Source organism: Leptonotus elevatus, chromosome 18 (assembly GCF_054856555.1).
Source record: "Leptonotus elevatus isolate MCC_2025b chromosome 18, RoL_Lele_1.0, whole genome shotgun sequence".
Classification (NCBI taxonomy): domain Eukaryota; kingdom Metazoa; phylum Chordata; class Actinopteri; order Syngnathiformes; family Syngnathidae; genus Leptonotus; species Leptonotus elevatus.
This window is the reverse complement of record NC_141256.1, coordinates 18,081,842-18,100,730: the sequence shown is the minus strand read 5'-3', so window position 1 is coordinate 18,100,730 and position 18,889 is coordinate 18,081,842. Positions and strand designations below refer to the sequence as shown.

Sequence of the window (18,889 nt, the reverse complement as noted above, 5' to 3'; positions counted from 1 at the left end):
ATATTGCCTTTATTAATCGTATCCACCACGCGTCTATCATTGATCTGGGTACTGATCTGAACATTTTCTGAATGTCTTCTGGTCTCAGTCTGGTCACCTGGCACTCGGTGGCTATTTTATTTTGAAAGAGCGTTATGTTTTTTTTCACGGTATCATGACGAACTTGACAAAAGACGAGGATGATGGAATGCAGGTGAAGAAAAACAGCAACATAAATGTACGAAATGTCGAAGTAACCCTACCAAACATTTGATTATAATTGACGTACTTATTTGTAAACTAAGTGAGCGCGCGAGCCGAGGAGGAGGAAATCCCCAGATGGCAAACCACCGCAGTGCGGCTCTATATGCGGACGGAGGGGCGTCATGTGGGGAAACCCATTTGCAAGTGTTTATGATGTTGACGTGTGACTCGTTGAGCACAAATGAAATCACACACGAAAGCCATCGAGGTGCTCGCTGCACAGGCCCGGACTGGCACAGAGGGAGTACCGGGAAATTTCCCGGTTGGCCGCCAGAGGGTGCCGTTTATTTCGGGCCGCGAGTTCCTTTCAAAAGTCGCAATTAAAGTGCTTTTGGTAGACCCAGAGTGACTAACTTGGAGTGGCCTGCATTTTCCCGCTTAGTCGGACAGAATTATGGACCTTTTGGCCGCTATTTTGTGCAGAATGGAGTAACACAGAAAAGGCAATATTTATGTTACATTATAACTATAATTTACAGTTTCATTTGCTTAAGCCCACCCACACAGGTTTCTTCATTTGGAAGAAACATTTTGTTCTGCTGCTGCTTCACGTCAGCACTTGCTTGCCGAGTCAAAGGTCAAAGACGGGCAGCTGTGCCTTGTAAACCAAAGGTCAAAGGTGACGAGCAAAACGAGTTAATCAACACACCAATTGAAAACGAGTCATGTTTGTGTTTTCAGTGGTTTTATTGAAAAAAAGCTTTTTCCTTGTGAGAAATAAATAAAAAGTTGTCTTTTGCATTGACAATCTGTAACAAAATGAACATCAAAGACATGCAAATGAGGGGCGTGGCTACATGAGCTTTACAGAAAGTGAGTGGCTAATATGGAGCGCTGATAAATAGTTGCTAGCGAAATTTAGCAAAAGAGCTTCTGCTGCTGCGGCGGCTGATAAAAAATAAACAAAGCAAAATATGTTACAAATGTTGACACACGCACACACGCACGATCAATACGCACAAACACGCAAAAGTTGTGGAGGTGTTTGGTCATCACAACAAACGATGACGATGGCGGGCGTCTAGGGTGCGATGTTGGCCGCTAGCGAGCGCTTCCGACGTCGCCTCTCGGCCGATTGGTCCTCGTCGGGATGCGGGGCCGCCGGCTGGCTGTCGGGCGCCGACGAGACGCGGCCTGCTCACAGAGCATTTCCTGTTGTAGTCGTTGTCATGGCAACAATGCGCGCGACTTCCTGTTTGAGCGTTAGTAGGAGGAGGGGGCGGGGCTACTGCAGCTTTTTGTCGTGTCAAAAGCGTGTTAGTCAACATTCGTTCGTTCGGCACTTTTTGCGCTGCGTCGGCTTTTTCTGACGTTCACTCAACTGGTGATCGTGTACGTGAACCTCCGGCGGGACCCTGAGCACCTTCGAAAGCATGCATCATCATCATCATCATCATCATCATCATCATGATGATGATGGTTGTGTTATCCAATACAGTCAGCCCCCACGTTTTGAGGATTTGGTCTTTTCTTTCAATTTGTCTTCACAGATGGTTTTCAGGTGCGCATCCTATTTCGCGCTTAACTGTTGTTGTTGTTGTGTTTTTATATTTGCAAACGGCCGCATGAGAAGAGGTCAAGCAGAGGTCAAGATAAAGAAATGCGGTGAAGCTCTCAAGACGACGCCGAGATTGCAATTGGCAGTTGTGGATGCTTACGATCGATCGGCTGCTCGCAGAAAATATCGAGATCAATCGAGTTAAACGATTCATATCAATTTTGGAATCGTGTCTCTTTGCATGTAATGCGTTGTCGGGGGTTGACTGTATTTTCAATGGTGACTAAAGACGAGGTTTGTTGTTGGCATTGGCAAGCGGCAGGTTGAGGGTTGCTAGGCAACAAAGCATCACGAGTTCATATCCATGTTGTTAGTACGTTTGTGGCTGTCGTCGCTGCCGTCGACGTCGTCGTTGTCGTCGGCATGCTCCTCGCCGTCGCTTGGCGTCAAGATGCAAAGGGGCAGCAAAATGGCCGCCACCGATGTTTGTTGTTGGTTAGTTCCCGTTTGTTGTTGTTGTTGTTGTTTGTTGGTGCAGCAAAGTTTGTTAGCGCTTCCCTGGAACGTCTCGAGAGCGTTTGGGGAAGTCATGAAAGCAGCGCAGGCGGCAAAAAAAAAACTACGCGGAACCTGAAAGGAGCAGCACAGCACACGGCGTCAGGGAACACGCATGCGCACGCACGTGTACCAAATGACGCACAACGGATACTGCTAAGATTGTCCCTGAGCTGGCGGCGTGTCGTGGAACATGTGTTTGCAGCTTGCCTATAGCAGATGTTTAGCATTTGCATACACAGAAGCATGATTAGAACATGTTCAATTGGTCATAGTACGTCTTTGGCAAGTTAGTAGCATGATGGTCGTTGAGCAATCGTGGAAATGCTACAAACGCTCTGGAAACATGCTATAATCAAGCTGCTAACGTGCTTTAGCTACTTCTTACAAACGACCATCATGCTACTAACATGCTAAAGAAGACATACTATGATCATGTTACAATCATGCTTAAGCGCTAGGGGTACGCAAATGCTACCAACATGCAAAAATGCAACTATTGTACATGCACGGATAATATTGAAGTATGATTTGAACATGAGTGTAGCATGTTTTTTTTTTTTTTTTTTTTTTTTTGTTCATTCGGTAATGAGTGTAGTATGTTGTTAACATGTTAGTAGCATGATGGTCGTGTGCTCGTAGTTTGATTATAGTTTTTATGTTTCGAGTGTCATAGTATGTGTTAGCTGCATGCTGGAAGGATGTAGCTATAGCATGTTTACGGCATGATTGTTTTTAGAATGGTTGTAGCATTGCGGTAGCGCTTACATACACAGTATTTCAGGCAGAGTGTGACATGATCGTGACATGACCATGTTTGTAGCATGATGTACACAACAGTGTTTAAACGGGATTATAGAATGTTTTTAGCATGTTCGTAGCGTGATGCTAGCGTGTTAGTGGGATGTACCTGTAACATGTTTGCAGCTTGTTCCCAGCAGGTTTGCATTTGTACATTTGTAGCACTTTGTATAACCACAGCATCATTGTAGCATATTGCTAGGACGATTGGAGCATGTTGCTAGTATGTTGATGGCTACTTTGCTGCATGTGAATCATTTTAGCATGATCGTAGCATGTTTGTAGAATGTTTGTAGCACGATCGTAGCATTTTTATGGCACATTTTTGTCATGCAAGTGGAGGAGAAAGGTAACAAGCGCTCAAGAGTCAGCTTCACGTGCTACGCTAACAGGAAGTCTTTGTGGTCCTGACCACAAACAGGAAGTGATGTCACCGGCCTACTTACCCACGTATCCTTGACCGTTGTAAGGAATTCCCGCGCATTGGGACGAGTCGCAGTAGCCGGCCGCTCCGGGGGCCCCGCGTGTGCCAGCGTAACCGGGACGACCGGGAGGACCGCGGGGTCCCGTGGAGCCCGTCGGCCCCGAAGGGCCCGTCCTGCTCTCTCCCGGTGGGCCTGGCAGGAGAGCAAATATTACAAAGATTGTTAGAAAACGTTGTGTGCTCTCTTATTTCACAAAGTATGACGCTCCACAGTCTCCCACAATTGTGTCCCATTTTGTCCAGATGTCACTCGGCACATTTTGGAAGCTAAATCAACCAACCATGAGAACAACAATCAAAATGGCCCCGGAAGCATACCCGGGGGTCCTCGAGGGCCTTTCTGTCCGAGTCCGGCCACGCCTCGCTCGCCCTTCTCTCCGGCCGATCCCGCCTCCCCGGTCTGTCCCGGCAGTCCCGGGTTTCCGGGGAAACCGTTCCTTCCGGGGGGACCCAGCTCTCCGCGGGCTCCCGGCCCGCCGGGGGGTCCGGCGGGCCCCGGGGGGCCGGGGCTGGTGTTGCGGTGAATGCCGCTGGGGATCTGGTTGAGGAGGCTGTTGACGCGGTTCATCTGGGCTGCGGAGGACAAACGCGGAGGACGGGGACGTCAAGTTGGAGGTTTTGGACAAGATGAAGACCAAGTTGAAGACTCACCGTTGACCAGCTGCTCGCACACCTGCCTGGCGATGGAACGCATCATGTTCTGAGGGGCAAAGTCTCCCTGAGGAAAACAAGGACAAAGTTCAAAGTCGTCTTGCTGATATGGCCGCCGGACGGCAAGTTGGACTCACGCGCTCGCCCTTGTCTCCTTTGGGTCCCGCGGATCCCTGAAAGCACGCACACACATTTGGCTTAGTCCAAAGAATGTTCGCTCACATGCGGTCTGGTCAGGTGACATCACTCACAAGAAGTCCGTTCGGACCCGTGTTTCCGGGTCTTCCTTCCAGACCGGGTCCTCCGGGAGATCCTGGGGATCCCTGCAGGGAAAATCCAATGAGAATGACTAACGGTCTCCAGGACACGTAAGATCAACATTATGCGGACTCACCATGGGCCCGGCGGGTCCTCGGGGCCCGGTCAAGCCGTCCTTCCCTTGAGGGCCCTGAAGACGAGACGGACGGGACAGAAAGTCAGCTGCTGTTCCGTGAATTCAAAGTTCTTCCTGCTCGGAACTCACCCTCACTCCGGCAGGTCCGATGGGTCCGCTGGGGCCGCGCGGTCCTGGTGAGCCCTGCATGCGCGCACACACACGCAACAAGAAGCAGCTGTGAAATTTGAAATGATCATCATGGTACGAGTATCAGTCTGGGAAAAAAAGGGGTATTGAAAATCCATAGACTAGCTAGCTAGCGCTTTGTTAGCATTTAGCTCCGCCTCTCAAGTGGGCTTCAGATTGTCAGCAACGTGGTCTTGACTGTCGTCAGCTGTTTATTCAGCAGGAGGAATTTTTTCTCCATCCTCCATCTTGAGTGGGCTTCCTGACGGGAATCCTTCCAGAAGTCCTCCGACACGTTCATCCATCTCACTTTGGACTGGCGGGGGCGGCCTACGAGTCCTCCGCCGTTCCCGCGTCAACACTCGCTCGCTTGTGGCGAGGAGGACGCCGCCGCCTTCCTGGCGGGATCCTGGCCGTCCTTGTCCCCGCCCAAACCGCCGCCTCCCGCGAGTCGCAATCGAAAGAGTCAGAAATGACGACTGACGGCGGGACTTACTTTGAGTCCGGGCAGGCCAGAGTCTCCGGGCTCTCCTTTGGGTCCGGGCCGACCCTGAAGGGAAGCAAAACAATGTGACAATTGGTTCGCTCGTCTTGTCATTGATGACATCACGTGTCTCATGCTGCAAACTAACAAACTAACAATCATTGTAATCATGGATTATTTTTTCAAATGATTGATGTCATTAATCAAAAAATCGGATATTTGCGTCCCTTTATTTAAAAAACAAAAACATGTTGATGATTATTTTACAAAACAAAAGCAAATGTTTGGATTTTACACAAAAAAGAAGAAATCGGAAAATATTTTCTCTTGATTTGGACAATTTGAAGAACGTCACCAAACAATTGATCCATGGCTGTCAATGAAATTGATGATGGATTAGTTGTACCCGTGAATCAATATCAACATCTGTTAAAATGCAAAAGAATTGAAATTGACATCAAAGTCAGTCGGGATGAGCGAGCACCGATACCGGTTGTCGCATCGGTGCCCTTTCTCAGCCTTATTTGAAGAGGCCGGGCAATTGTTGGCATTTTACAAAACATGTCGAACAGAAGGTTCTGGAAGGAAAAGATCAGCCCAAAAATGTCAAGCACTTGAAGATCAAATATTGGGACATAAAGACCTTTGTTGTCATTGGTTTTCTTTTTGTGTGTGTGTGGGGGGGATTTTATGTATTAAAAGTACTCGTGGTATCAAAAGTGAAGTAACTGGTATCGGTCTGCAAAGAAGTGCTATCGATCATCCCTTCGAAGAAATATAAGCACCCTTTTTTTTTTTCACATGCAAAAATGCTGACAGCGTGACGAGAAGAAGAAATGATTCGTCCGCTGAGTCCGAAATGACGCTGGAGTTGTTTTGGAGTTGCTGGGAAAATGTTTGCAGCCAGCAGACACAAGTCGAAAAGGATTTATTAGCTGAAAGATTTTGTGGAATGGCGCCTGACGTCAAGGAAGCCCTCGCAACATCTCCGGCGTAATCCGCAGATTTATGTGCGTGCGTGCGTGCGTGCGTGCGTGCGCACTCACAGCCTCTCCTGGTATGGAGCGTCCGCTGGGGCCTTGTGGGCCGGGCAGGCCCATGCGTCCGGGCGCCCCCAGTTCGCCCCGAGGGCCAACCGGCCCCTGGGAGACCAGATCACATCACAGAACGTCAGACCAGACCAAGACACGAGCCTCTCAACTCATTCAATGTCAGTCCAGTCAAATTGGATCTTTGACGTTGAGAGCCGTCAATGGCAGTGAATGAGTGACAAGGCATTGAGTGATTAAAAAAATAATAATAATAATTTCCACGACACTTACAGGCGAACCGCTCTCTCCTCTTTCACCTCGTGGTCCTTTTTTGCCAGGCGCACCCTGAGCGGAAACAAAATTGTTAGGAATGATCACAATTTGACATTCAGCAGTTCAACTATTTGTGGATTTTTTGTTTCGGTGGAAACCTCTTCAGTTGATCCATAACGAGGTCACACACACACAAAAAAAAAACATTGCGCAGCGCATGTGGCGGCTGACTGGCCATAAAGTTGTTTGTTTGCGTTACCGCGGCAACCGTCTGGCCACGTTTTCCGTTTGTCTGGTTGCGCTTGATCTGCGCGGCTGTCGTCCGTGGCGACAAGCAGGACGGAAGCAGCAGCCGCAACTATTCAAATACAAATGACCCCCCCCAAACCCCCCCCCAAACCCCCCCACCAGGACGCGCTTTCGTAAAGAGGATTATTAGGATCAGTCCAATAATTCAATCTCATGTAACGAGAAGAAATAAGAAGAATAGCAATCATTAAAAGCTGATTTTCAGCGGCTTCCTCTTCAAGCGTTCCTTCCGCACGGCTGACAGCGAAGTTACCGTCAAGGCATCCAGCCATTTTTAGTTGAATTTTCAGGAAACTCAAGAAAAGAAAAAGTAAAGTATGATTCCGGGGACGACGAAACCAAAATATGTTTGAACTTCATGAAAGAAGTGAATATTAAATGCAATTTTAGAAACGCAAGAGCGAACTCATATGACATCGTCGCACAGCGTAGTCACTTCCTGTTTTTCTTCTTCTTCTTTGAAATGACCGGTGGATCACATCTCTATGGTGCATAGCGCCACCTACAGCGGCGGAGTCCCCTCTCAATATTCGCAAAAGAAGTCGCATGTCCGTTTTGCGCATTTTCAGTCAATTTGCGTACAAAATTTGAAACAATTGGATGGAATTAGCGTAACGTTGATGCTAATAGCCCCTCTATGGGCTTTTGCATTCTATGTTTTCTCTCTTTCCCAGGATGCACTGCTGACCTCTTAAGACAAATTGCGTGCGTGTGTGCGTGTGTGCGTGCGCTCACCACCGGCCCCTGCGGTCCCTGCGGTCCCGTGGCCGAGGTGGTGCACTTGCAGGCGTTGGGGAGCGAAGGACATTTGCTCTCGTCTCTCTGATGGACAGCAGAAGACAAAAGAAGAACAGCGGAGTCAGCGCACGCCGTCAAGACGCACGTCGCCGTCAATCAACCGTGACAAAGTGCAGAATGATGGACAATGACAATGATGACGACCGTAACATATGAACTGAAACAAGGATTAATTATTATTAATTATTAATTATTCTTTTGTACTATTATTGCAGTTCCCACAGTTGATCATGTTGATTTTGCTGAGAAAAAAAAAGTAGGGCTGACTAGTGAGCCTTGTGGAACACCATTCGTATTTATGGAAAATCATCTTACAAACTCATCGACTGCCATTGACGGATATCGACGGCAAAGTCATTTTGACTGGGCTGGCGGTCAATGAGTAACGAGGGGGACGGACATTCCTGCTGCTCCACAACAGCCAATCAGAACATTGGATTACGACGAGGTCTCCCTAAAATGTCCTCCCTGCTAATGACGGGTCGAAAAATGCCGAGGCTTCCAAGTGTGTGTCGAGCAATCCAGGATGGAATTTCTGAAGCCATTTTGTGTGCCTCATGAGCTTATTTTATTTTTATTTTTTTTTTTTTCAAACTTGGAGGTGTGAAAAGGTTTCATCTGCCCGTCACTACTCCAAAAAGTTCTGACGTTGGCAAACTGCACAAAGCAAACAGGAGGGATTTGTGTTGAGGATGATTGCCAGCAGTTGTGATGGTTTTGCGTGGCGGCAGAGGCGGCACGTGTGCTGGCGTTCCCGTGGTTACGCACCAGGGCGGGCAGGTCACAGCAGCGGTCGCGGCTGGTCCAGGCCAGGCTGCAGACAATATCGAACATCTGGAGCTGGAACTGAAAGAACGAAAGCACGTGTGTGACAGAAGCTGGCGACAGAAGGGAATAAAGGAGCGTGCGACGGCGCACTCCCAAGACGTTGCGAGCGCGCCGTCGCACGCGGCACACGGGATTCTTTTACTCCTGGAAACGCCGACGTCTGTTTTATTTCATATGATTTGCATGCAGGAACAAGTCCAGCTGCAGCGAGGAAATGTTCTCAAACGGCCAGCGCAGTAAACACTCACTCCAAATCATTTTTAACAATAAAGAATACATTTCATTTATGTTCAAACGTTTGCAAAGAGTTCAAGCGCAAACTTTCCCCACTGAAATCAATTGAGACGACATGAATCCATTCCTGATCAATGCCAGCATTTTTTTTTTCTTAAACAAGAAACATAATTGTATAAAAACTAGAGATGAGCGAGTACTGCGAGCAGGTATCGGTATCGGCCCGATAGTGCTCTTATTTCAATCTGACATTGAGTACGTCCTCCTGGCCACTAGATGGCGCTATGCTGCGGCAGTGTGACACGTTGGTGAAATCATCAAGGTTGCAATTTTTCTGTCAATGTGTTAAATGACATTTTATATATCAAACGTTATCAGTACTCGATAAAAAAAAGTCATCAAAACAAAAGTTGTTAAAAACGATTTGTACGTGTAAGAATGCAGGTTGGATTCCAGTACATTTTTAAAGATCGCTGTGTAAATGATTTTGATTTTGCAGATTTGCAAGATGAGATTTTTGCATCAAAGGACGGCTGACATTTTCTCACAAGAACATGTTGAAAATGTTTGCGCTGACTTACAGTCGCCGATTGCCGTGCGGCGCCGACGGCCTTGGCCATTTTCCCCAGAACTTGATATCCGTCTCGGGAAGTATTTCCAGCCGCTTTGATGCTCTTCTGGGCCACGTGCTGGCAGTCCACGTTGAGTTGGACGTCGGTGGAAGAGACCAGGATGTGCAGCTAGACGGGGAAGGCGCACACGCACAACATTCTTGTTTGATTCCCTTCCAGAATCGTCGCACCCGATGTTGGAGCGTTGCGGGAGATTGCAGCTCAAATGTTGCCGGTGGCTGACGCGCTCACGTATGTTTTCAAACAAGCGCAGCAAAGGTTGGTGAGCATTAGCATGATTAGCGCAGAGACACGGCGGCCAGTCCTTTTTGTTGTTGTTGACATTTTGTTATGTCACAAAATTGGACGCATTCATCTTTTCCCTCTAAATTCTACACAAACATTAAACAGAGTAGACCAAATTGACAACATGAAAACTTTGTACTTTCACTTCATTATATTGCGTGGTAGCATTAGGCGAAGCAGACTTCCCGTTATTCCCTTTTCTTTTTTGAATGCATGGTTTGCAATCTTATGCTGTTAGCGGTAGCATAAAAGCTAGCCTAGCCCGACTGGCTAGCCAAGTAGCAGATGAATCACTGTGAGGTGAAAATTCTTTGGTAAGTGTGACGAGTGCAAAGTGATGAACGTTCTCAGCACACTTCCTCCATCACCTCGTTGGCTCCCGCCAAAAAGTGGAGCACGTTCCAGGTGGCGACGAGAACAAATCGGCAGCTCATCACTCACACGCGCGCGCGCGCAACTGACGCGCGCTACGACTTTGACTTTTCTCCAGTGCGGGAGGCTCGACCGTCCTCAACACACACAAAAAGTTGACAACTTTGCTACTCAGCCTCTCAACTCTGACCTCCGTTTGGAGATTTTAAATGGGAAGACGTGTCGCCCGATTGCATGTTGCGGAGAAAGCGCGCGTTTCGGCCGGCGTGGAATGCGCGCGAGCGCTCCTTTCCACGTCCACTGACATTTTCATTCCAGAGCAGCGTGGAGAACAAAGCCTTGCGCCAATAGTGAGATCCATTGCAGTGGTACGGGAGGTGGGTGGGTGGATGTGGGTTGGGGGGAATGGGGGGGGGGGGGGGGTTTACGCGGGAGGGGAGGGAGGGCACGCGTCATGATCTAAATCACTCCGGGCCTCTCCTGTGATTCCAAATTGCTACTCGAGCGCACGCGACCGCAAGAATTCCCGAGTGGGCTACCAGAAGCGAGAGCGGGAGCGAGCGAGCAGCCCCCCCCCCTCCCCTTTCCCCTGATGTCATTGTTTGAGTGCGCTGACCCAACACTTTCCAGGCCGGGACGCCAGCAAAGCGGGCTGAGCCCACACTGTGCGGTTCTGGAATGTTTTCACTATTGTTGACAATTAAGCAATTTTTGAGTCCAAGGCTGCTTCGGGAATCATTCGCTCCTTCCCAACTCCCTAATCATATATATATATATATATATAAGCATATTGTGGAATATGCAGTTCACCAAGAAGTCCACACCCAAAAAAAAATCACTTTGTAGTGATTTGGGAGTCGAGAAGGAGTCAATAATTACTTCACAAGGCTTGAAATCAGCGGTTTGCATTTTGCGGCTCATCAAAGCGGAGACTCAGAATTTTTTTTTTTAAGGTTCTGATCCAGAGGTGGCACCAAAAAGCTTCGCTGGGCTCACGCCAACTATGCGGGCAGTCGAAGGTCGAGGGAAGCCCTGTTAGCAGCTAGCTAGCGACGAGCTTGGGCTGGCTCGTCAGTAATCATCGTTTCCGTGGCAACGAGTAAGATACACTTGTCAAGTATCATTCGAGCCATGCTAATTGCTAAGCTAACCTAAGATTGACACCGCCAGCGTGTTTACACCGGATTTAAGTGCTTCGCATCTCGTCTTCCAGTCGGCAATTTTACACACAATTTTCGACTCGCCCGTCTGCTGCCCTTGTCGGACTCTAACGGTCTAACAAAATGTCCGGTCCAAACAAGGTCCTGGTCCAATAGTAGCAAAATCAACATCTGTCACTAAAGATGGGTCCAAACACGCAGACAAAAGCCGCGCTCACCTTGTGGAAACTTCCGTGGAAGAGTTGCTTGATTTGAGGCTCGTCGAAGGTCACCCGCTGGATCTCGCCGCGCTCGTCCTTGTTGTAGAAGGAAACCGTCTGCTTGGAGGCTGAGACGTGTCGACATCGACAACATCGTCAACATCGTCAACATCGTCAACATCGAAAACATCGACAACATCGTCAACATCGTCAACATCGTCAACATCGACAACATCGACAACATCGACAACATCGACAACATCGTCAACATCGACAACATCGTCAACATCGTCAACATCGTCAACATCGTCAACATCGACAACATCGACAACATCGTCAACATCGACAACATCGACAACATCGTCATCATCGTCATCATCGTCAACATCGTCAACATCGTCAACATCGTCAACATCGTCAACATCGTCAACATCGTCAACATCGACAACATCGACAACATCGTCAACATCGTCAACATCGTCAACATCGACAACATCGTCAACATCGTCAACATCGACAACATCGTCAACATCGACAACATCGACAACATCGTCAACATCGACAACATCGACAACATCGTCAACATCGACAACATCGACAACATCGACAACATCGACAACATCGACAACATCGTCAACATCGACAACATCGTCAACATCGACAACATCGTCAACATCGTCAACATCGACAACATCGACAACATCGTCAACATCGTCAACATCGACAACATCGTCAACATCGACAACATCGACAACATCGTCAACATCGTCAACATCGTCAACATCGACAACATCGTCAACATCGTCAACATCGTCAACATCGACAACATCGTCAACATCGTCAACATCGACAACATCGACAACATCGACAACATCGTCAACATCGACAACATCGTCAACATCGACAACATCGTCATGGCTTTCCATATTTTTTAGCAGAAGGCGCAAACGACACCAACTCACGGTCAACGGTGACGCCGGTCTCGGGCTTGTGGTCGGCGGTGGACACCTGCCACACGTCGAAGGCGTCGGTGGGCGTGTCCGGCAGGAGGCGGAGCATGAGGATGACGGTGTAGACGGACGGGAGACCCTCGGGGTGCACCTCGCTGGCCACACAACACAAGTGGACGGAAGTCAAGCCGAGCCAAGAATTTGCTTTTCTTTATAGACGACAATGCAAAAATAAATCCTTTCTCTCGGCAAAAAATGTCCATGTAGGTTAGTTAACAAAAATTAGCGAGGTAGCTGAAAGAGAAAATGAAAAGGAAACGAGATCAAAACAAAAATGCTTAAAAAATAAATAAACGAATAAAAACAAAACTAAAACGACACATTTTCAGACAGACTTGCATTAAAATGGATGAAAACTGACTGAATCTAAAACCAACCTCCCCCAAGGCACCGCAAACAATCACATCCATTTTTTATGCGTGGGTGTTCATGCCGTATGAATGTTGCCATGTCCATTTCTCTTGGCAATGAAGAAATGGATTGAAAAGAAAGCGTGTTGGGAAACAAATTGAAGTGCGAGAAGCTGACGGCGGGACGCGTCTTTGCGCAATAAACAATGACGAGCGGCCATTTCCTGCTTCCAGCTTTCTTATTGCCAGGCAACAAAAACAACACAGAACTGTCAAACATCTGTTCATTTGCATAATATGTATGCAATAAAAGCATGACGTATTTCATCAGATGTGAAATGTTTGAAATATTTGTTGATATGCATCTGTAAGCACGATAGTTGGATTGCGAACAGATTACGCACACCAGCAGATGTTTGATCAACCGAACTGCATTTTGGCGGGGCCAGCCCACAAATAGCAAAAATCACAATATCAGTGATGCCCATTGAAATGCATTGAGGGAAAAAAAATAATTACATTAAATCATTGACTGGCAGCCATTTTGACTGAAGCAACCCCCTTCGCTCCCGGCTGTTTTTCGACGGATTTTGCAAGGCCCACAAAATATTGTGTTCTATTGCTATAAAAACATGGACGCTACCAAAAGAAAGATTGGAGAAAAAAAAGTACATTTCTATCTGTTTCAGTTTTGCAGCAATTAGCATTAGCATATAGCTAAGTTTCATCAACAGTGGGGAAATCAGCTTGTTTGCAACATGGTTGATCTTTTATACTCTGCTGCCACCTGCTGGCCATTAAAGTTTAAGTACCACTGATTGTCACAGCCACCTAAGTGGAGCGAAATTCCTTCTCCGCATTTGAGCCATCCCTGAGGGAGCGGTGAGCAGCAGCAGGGGCCGCGCTCGAGAATCATTTGGTGATCCAATTGCAACCCTTAATGCTGAGTGTCAAGCGGGGCGGCAACGGGTCCCATTTTTAGAGTCTTTGGTATGACCCGGCCGGGGACTGAACCCACGACCTCCCAGTCTCAGGGCGGACACTCTACCACTAGGCCACTGAGCTGGTACCATTGTTTCAACCGTTCTCTTCAGTTCAGAGGCTGCATCAAAGCCTTCTGTATGCTCTAGGATAAATTTAAAAAAAACATTCAAAAACGTATAAATACGTGTTTGGGAGCAAATGAGTTAAAAACAAAAAATCCGTCAAAATACACTGATAAACATTCAATGTATGTTGTCCATGAAAAAAAGTATTTTATTATAAATTAGCCTGGCCAGAACCATCAAAAAGCCCAAAACCCCCCCACGGGTTTTAAACAAAAAACAATAATAAATACAAAACTTGCACCCAAAAAAGTGCAATTACGTGAATGGCAAACCGCGAGATGATGATGTCATCGCCCAGGGTGTCAGGACAGACACGAGGGGCCCTATTTTCATTTAGAAGAGGCGTGCCATTGTGGGAGGGAACGCAGTGGACTCCCGGCCAATCGAAGCGGCTCCCCCCCAATTCTCTTTCAAATCCGTGCGGACAAAGAGAATGAAACGGGACTCACGTGCTGGGCATTGTGAGGAAGGCGTCGGTGTGCAGTCGGTAGGCCGGGAAGCTGTTGAAGGAGCCCGGCTCCATGGACACGCCTCTCACCTGAGCGTACGTCTTCTCCGTCAGGTTGAAGGCTTCCAGCATCCTGAAGCCTGTCCACCAGAAAAGCAACAAGTTCCTTCTAAATGTCTTTAACGCTTTTGTTTTTGAAAATACTTTGAATGATCGGAAGCACGTTGAGTAATCTCATGCATGAAATTGCCGCTAATTAGCATGTTGGTCACTGCCACGGACTCACCGGGAGACGTGAAGCCGTTGACGAAGATGAGCGGGCAGCCTGCGAGAGAAGACGGCAAGATGAGCGGACGCACGTTCTCCCGGCGCCGGCGCCGGCGGCCACTTACTGGACGTGGCCGTTTCGCAGATGAAGGTGATGAGGTTCTCCTTGATGGTGTCAAAGTGGTCAAAGTCGTCCACCACGAAGACGTGCCTCTCGCTGGGCTTGCTGCTGACCTCCTGCAGCTCCACGAAGTCCACGTCGGCCACGCCGATGGCGAACACCGTGTAGCCTTGGGAGGCGCGGGAGTTTTAGACCAGGAACGGCGACAAGCGGCTCAGCATTTTCAAAACCATCTAATCTGACCCGGAGAGTCAATAAATGCAGCTGTTGTTGCTAATGTGGTCCACTGGAGGGCGCACTGATGATCACTTAACATTCACTTGTCAGATGTTTTTGACATTTAAGGCTTGCAATCGATCCGAATTCCCTCAATCAATTCGATATCGATTTTTCGATTTGATTCACTTCAGTTCAATCCCATATTAATTATGGAACATCAATTCTTCTTAAATATCAAGGACATGATAATAAAACGCCACAAACATTACATTCCAAATGAAATTGTAATAATTTATGAATTAATGAAAGTAACGTGTTATAATCACTTAAATGTTACACAAAAATTGATACCAGCATAGATGAGATGAAAATGCGTAATGGGGGAGATGCCACGGACTTCAGTCAGGTCTTTCATAAATGTGAGAAAATAAAATAAAACATAACGGATTTGTGGCTTTATGAATCGATATCCTGCTCGAAATTTGAAAACAATGATTAGATGTTTTAAACCCTGCCCTGATTTTGACATTTGTAAGTCTGATGATGCCTTTTTCTGTTCTTTTCTAATCGGCAGTAGAAAAAAGCAAAGTTGGACAAAATGCAGCCATTTGGACTCACAAACTGTGAGTGGCATCGGCGCCATCTACTGGTGCTCGTGCATCACTTACGTTGTTTCCAAGTTTGAAAGGGAATTTATTATAAATAAAAATAAATGAAAGAAAGAAAGAAATGGACAAGTGCACTTGTCAGTGTCAGTCAGTAATGAAAATGAGGACGACGCAACCTGCTTTTTACCTGCGCGTTGCAACCTGGCGGCGTTCTCCCGGACTTCGTCCTGCGAGCGTCCGTCCGTGATGACCACCACCACCTTGGGGACGTTCCTCCTCATGCCGTTCTCCACCGTGAAGGCCTTCTCGTACGTGTGCTTCAGAGCCACGCCTAACGGGATGACATCATAGCCGCGATGAGCGCCAACACGCTCTCAAGACTGCGTGTGCGTGCGTGCGTGCGTGCGTGTCTGACCCGTTTTGGTGTTTCCGCCTTTGTAGTGGATGTGATGAGGCGCCGCCATGGCAACACCTTTGTCTTGGTACGAGTTAAACTTGAACTCAGTCTTTGCGTCGTCGCTGTACTGCACGAACGACACCTGTGTGCAAAAGCATCATCATCATCATCATCATCATCATCAAAAGCAGGAAGTGAAATCCTGCGGCGGACAAGCGGACCGACCTGCATCCCGGTCGGTCCGATGACGTCGAAGGTTGCGATGACGCTGGAGACGAAATGCACGACCTTGACGAAGCTCTCCTTGCCGATGCTCCAGGAGCCGTCGATGAGGAACAGCACGTCCGCTTTGGCGCCTTTGCAAACTGGAGCGCGCAAAAAAACGCCAGCGGGGAGCAAAATTGAAAGAACTTCAACATAAGCGCAGTCTTTTAGCAAAGCAAGTCCTACAATTGCCATCCTAAGTCTGACTTGAGTCAAGTCATGTGACTGACGTGACCCCGCCCGCCTCCGTCCTTCCGCGAAGCCACAGGACAAAAATGTCCCAGTTGAAAGCGAGGCGGCCGCACTGCGCGACTTGGATTTGTTTTACGAGCCCGCTGGCGTTTTTTAACCGTCCTGATCCCCTCGTGAAGCAGCAGCACATGTGGCGGCCATTAATGCGCTGGCACGGGTTCGCTCCAGAAGGAGTTTGGATGGCGCTTGCCCGCTGGCAGTCAGCGGCGTCCAGAAAGTCAAGCTGATATTCATTTGCAGTATAAGAGAAAATATTTGCGTACATTATATATTTATTTTAATTTGAAACTATATTGACAGCTTTGTTTAAAAATAACAACAATTGAGAGAGATTCCAGTGTCATGCTCAATTAAAAACTAAGCAAGTAGGTGGGTGGCCCGGTGGGGGGTGTCTGGTCAGTGCTGGATTTCACTTTCCTTTGTTTTCTTTGGTCCTTCCTCGGGTCTCCTGACGGCGGTGTTCGGTTTAGGTAAACGGTATGGGATTTTTTTCTAATAGGTTTTTGGTGAGCTAACAAATACACGCACGCACGCACGCACATACACATACTCACCCACATACAAAAAAAATATATATATATATATTAAAAATAATAATAATAATAAATAAAAAATAAATAAAATAAAGAGCAATGATGATGACATTTCCGAATGAACAATACTGAGCTCTTTATAAAAAGAAGGAAAACATAAAACAAAAAACAAAAAAAACTAAGCAAGTAAATAGTTCTCTAAAGTTTGTAAGTCTGTAAATAGTTTCCTAATTTTCTTTTATTTTTTTAATAAAAAGTGTAAGGAGTTCCCAGTGTGAGAATCATTTTTATAAAGTGGAAATTTAAATAGATCCATAAATGAAGAGTTCCTGAGCGACAAATGAACGCCAATGAAGCTAATTTGAGGTTTTTGTCAGGTTTCAAAAAACAGTGAAAAATGGTCAGAAAAGTAAAAACTGTCTGTGAAGGTCTTACAAATCCTGATGAAAATCCCAAATTTGCTACCTTCGCAAAGCATTCATCACTCTTTATCGGTCGTCACGTTTGTCAAATTGGTCCAAATGCCAAATACGGGCACCGATAATCGTCCCGGCCAATCATCGCTCTCTCCCTGGTCAGAATCTTGTTGCACTCGACAGTGGACAGCGTGTGAGGATTTGCCAACACGGCCAGGAAATCTGCTAAGGGACAACACGTCCCGGATGTCTTACCTGCCCATGAGGGCGGGATGGTTGGCGGTGGACTGGGAGTGGGCGGGAGCGTGGGCGCCGGCGTGGGCTTGACCACTGCCACAAAAGCAAAAAGATGGGAGAGCGTTAGCAAGACGTTCGTCACCAGACGCACGCGCGCGCGGACGGCGGCCTCACGGGTTCTCTCCTCGGCGCTGACGCCGGGTCCCTCCAGGTTGGGCGTCTGCACGTACACCGCGGCGCTGTACAGGGCGTCGGGGGAAAGTCCGTCGAAGCAATATTGCGGCAGGCCGGCGGGGATGGTGATCTCGTGTTGACCTTTGCTCGACGCTGCCAGTCAACAAAAACAAGTCACAACGCACTTTATGCAATTTTTGTTACCAGGAAGGCAAAAATGTGAATTTGATGCATTTCCACTTTTTGTCCTTTAAGTCTGCCTGCATTGGCCAACGTGCGGCCGAGAAGCAGCTGAGGCAAGCGATGATGGCGATGATGGCGCAGAGCGGGAAAAAGTGCCATTTGTTTCTCGTTCAAGTCGACAAGCAAAGCAACAGCGCGCGAGTCGTTTACGTTGGCTGCAACGTGCAGTTTGGAAGTCGATGAAGAATTTGCTAACCGCTGCGACGGGAAGTCCAAATGCTCTCGAGCGGCTGCCGGTCCCACCAGTTGAATGCGACTTCTCAGGTGCCGCTACTTTACTTGAGTATTTTATTTCACTTGCCTGAGGTCGTCCTGGGTGGTTTCTTTCAAAAAAAAGCCGCAAGTCTGTACTTTTACTTAAGTCAGCGCTTCTCAAACTTAAGTACCGCCATCACAACGAACATTAAATCCGAAATATTCATCCAAAACTACAGGTTTTATATTTCCGAAGGTGTAATATTACGTGAAAAAAAGAGGTCATTCTAAGAATACAATTTACAAGAAAAACTTATGATCAGAATGACGTTAAAATATAACGAGCAAAAAAAAACGTAATTATATGAGAGTCAAGTAAACAACCCCCAAGTCAAAATATGGAATACTGCAAAAAAATGATACTTTTCTTCAATTATGCCAAGAGAAACAACTTGAAATGAAACATGAACATGAGAATAAAAGCTTTAAAAAGATGAAATGTTAAAAGTTCATGCCACGGAATTCCGACTTTCACACATCAGCGACGTTTCCGGCCACTGACGGCTGCGTTCCAACACTCGCACCCCCAACCGCGCGCACCTCAGCTCTCTGAAATGCTTCCGACAACTGAGACCGACACGCGACA

At 47.3% G+C, this 18,889-nt stretch overlaps 1 protein-coding gene across 6 annotated transcripts in view; it reads right to left on the bottom strand.

Moving 5' to 3' along the window:
- Window positions 1-911: 911 nt before the first annotated feature.
- The window catches only part of col12a1b (collagen, type XII, alpha 1b), a 75,026-nt gene continuing 57,048 nt past the window's right edge, over window positions 912-18,889 (bottom strand). For 5 of the 6 annotated variants that reach the window (XM_086060556.1, XM_086060558.1, XM_086060553.1 and 2 more), the window contains 24 exons: window positions 17,806-17,958; window positions 17,650-17,724; window positions 16,155-16,294; window positions 15,948-16,071; window positions 15,720-15,863; window positions 14,710-14,874; window positions 14,604-14,642; window positions 14,319-14,457; window positions 12,363-12,505; window positions 11,419-11,528; window positions 9,333-9,491; window positions 8,458-8,535; window positions 7,627-7,713; window positions 6,601-6,654; window positions 6,325-6,420; window positions 5,291-5,344; window positions 4,756-4,809; window positions 4,627-4,680; window positions 4,484-4,555; window positions 4,370-4,405; window positions 4,233-4,299; window positions 3,900-4,154; window positions 3,544-3,714; window positions 912-1,377 (listed from right to left, as the gene is read on the bottom strand). In XM_086060556.1, the coding sequence (XP_085916682.1) occupies window positions 1,265-1,377; window positions 3,544-3,714; window positions 3,900-4,154; window positions 4,233-4,299; window positions 4,370-4,405; window positions 4,484-4,555; window positions 4,627-4,680; window positions 4,756-4,809; window positions 5,291-5,344; window positions 6,325-6,420; window positions 6,601-6,654; window positions 7,627-7,713; window positions 8,458-8,535; window positions 9,333-9,491; window positions 11,419-11,528; window positions 12,363-12,505; window positions 14,319-14,457; window positions 14,604-14,642; window positions 14,710-14,874; window positions 15,720-15,863; window positions 15,948-16,071; window positions 16,155-16,294; window positions 17,650-17,724; window positions 17,806-17,958 (2,582 nt within the window). In that variant the 3' untranslated portion in view covers window positions 912-1,264. Of the gene's footprint in view, window positions 2,372-3,543; window positions 3,715-3,899; window positions 4,155-4,232; window positions 4,300-4,369; window positions 4,406-4,483; window positions 4,556-4,626; window positions 4,681-4,755; window positions 4,810-5,290; window positions 5,345-6,324; window positions 6,421-6,600; window positions 6,655-7,626; window positions 7,714-8,457; window positions 8,536-9,332; window positions 9,492-11,418; window positions 11,529-12,362; window positions 12,506-14,318; window positions 14,458-14,603; window positions 14,643-14,709; window positions 14,875-15,719; window positions 15,864-15,947; window positions 16,072-16,154; window positions 16,295-17,649; window positions 17,725-17,805; window positions 17,959-18,889 lie in introns of all 6 variants that reach the window. The other variant, XM_086060557.1, reaches the window with a different exon arrangement.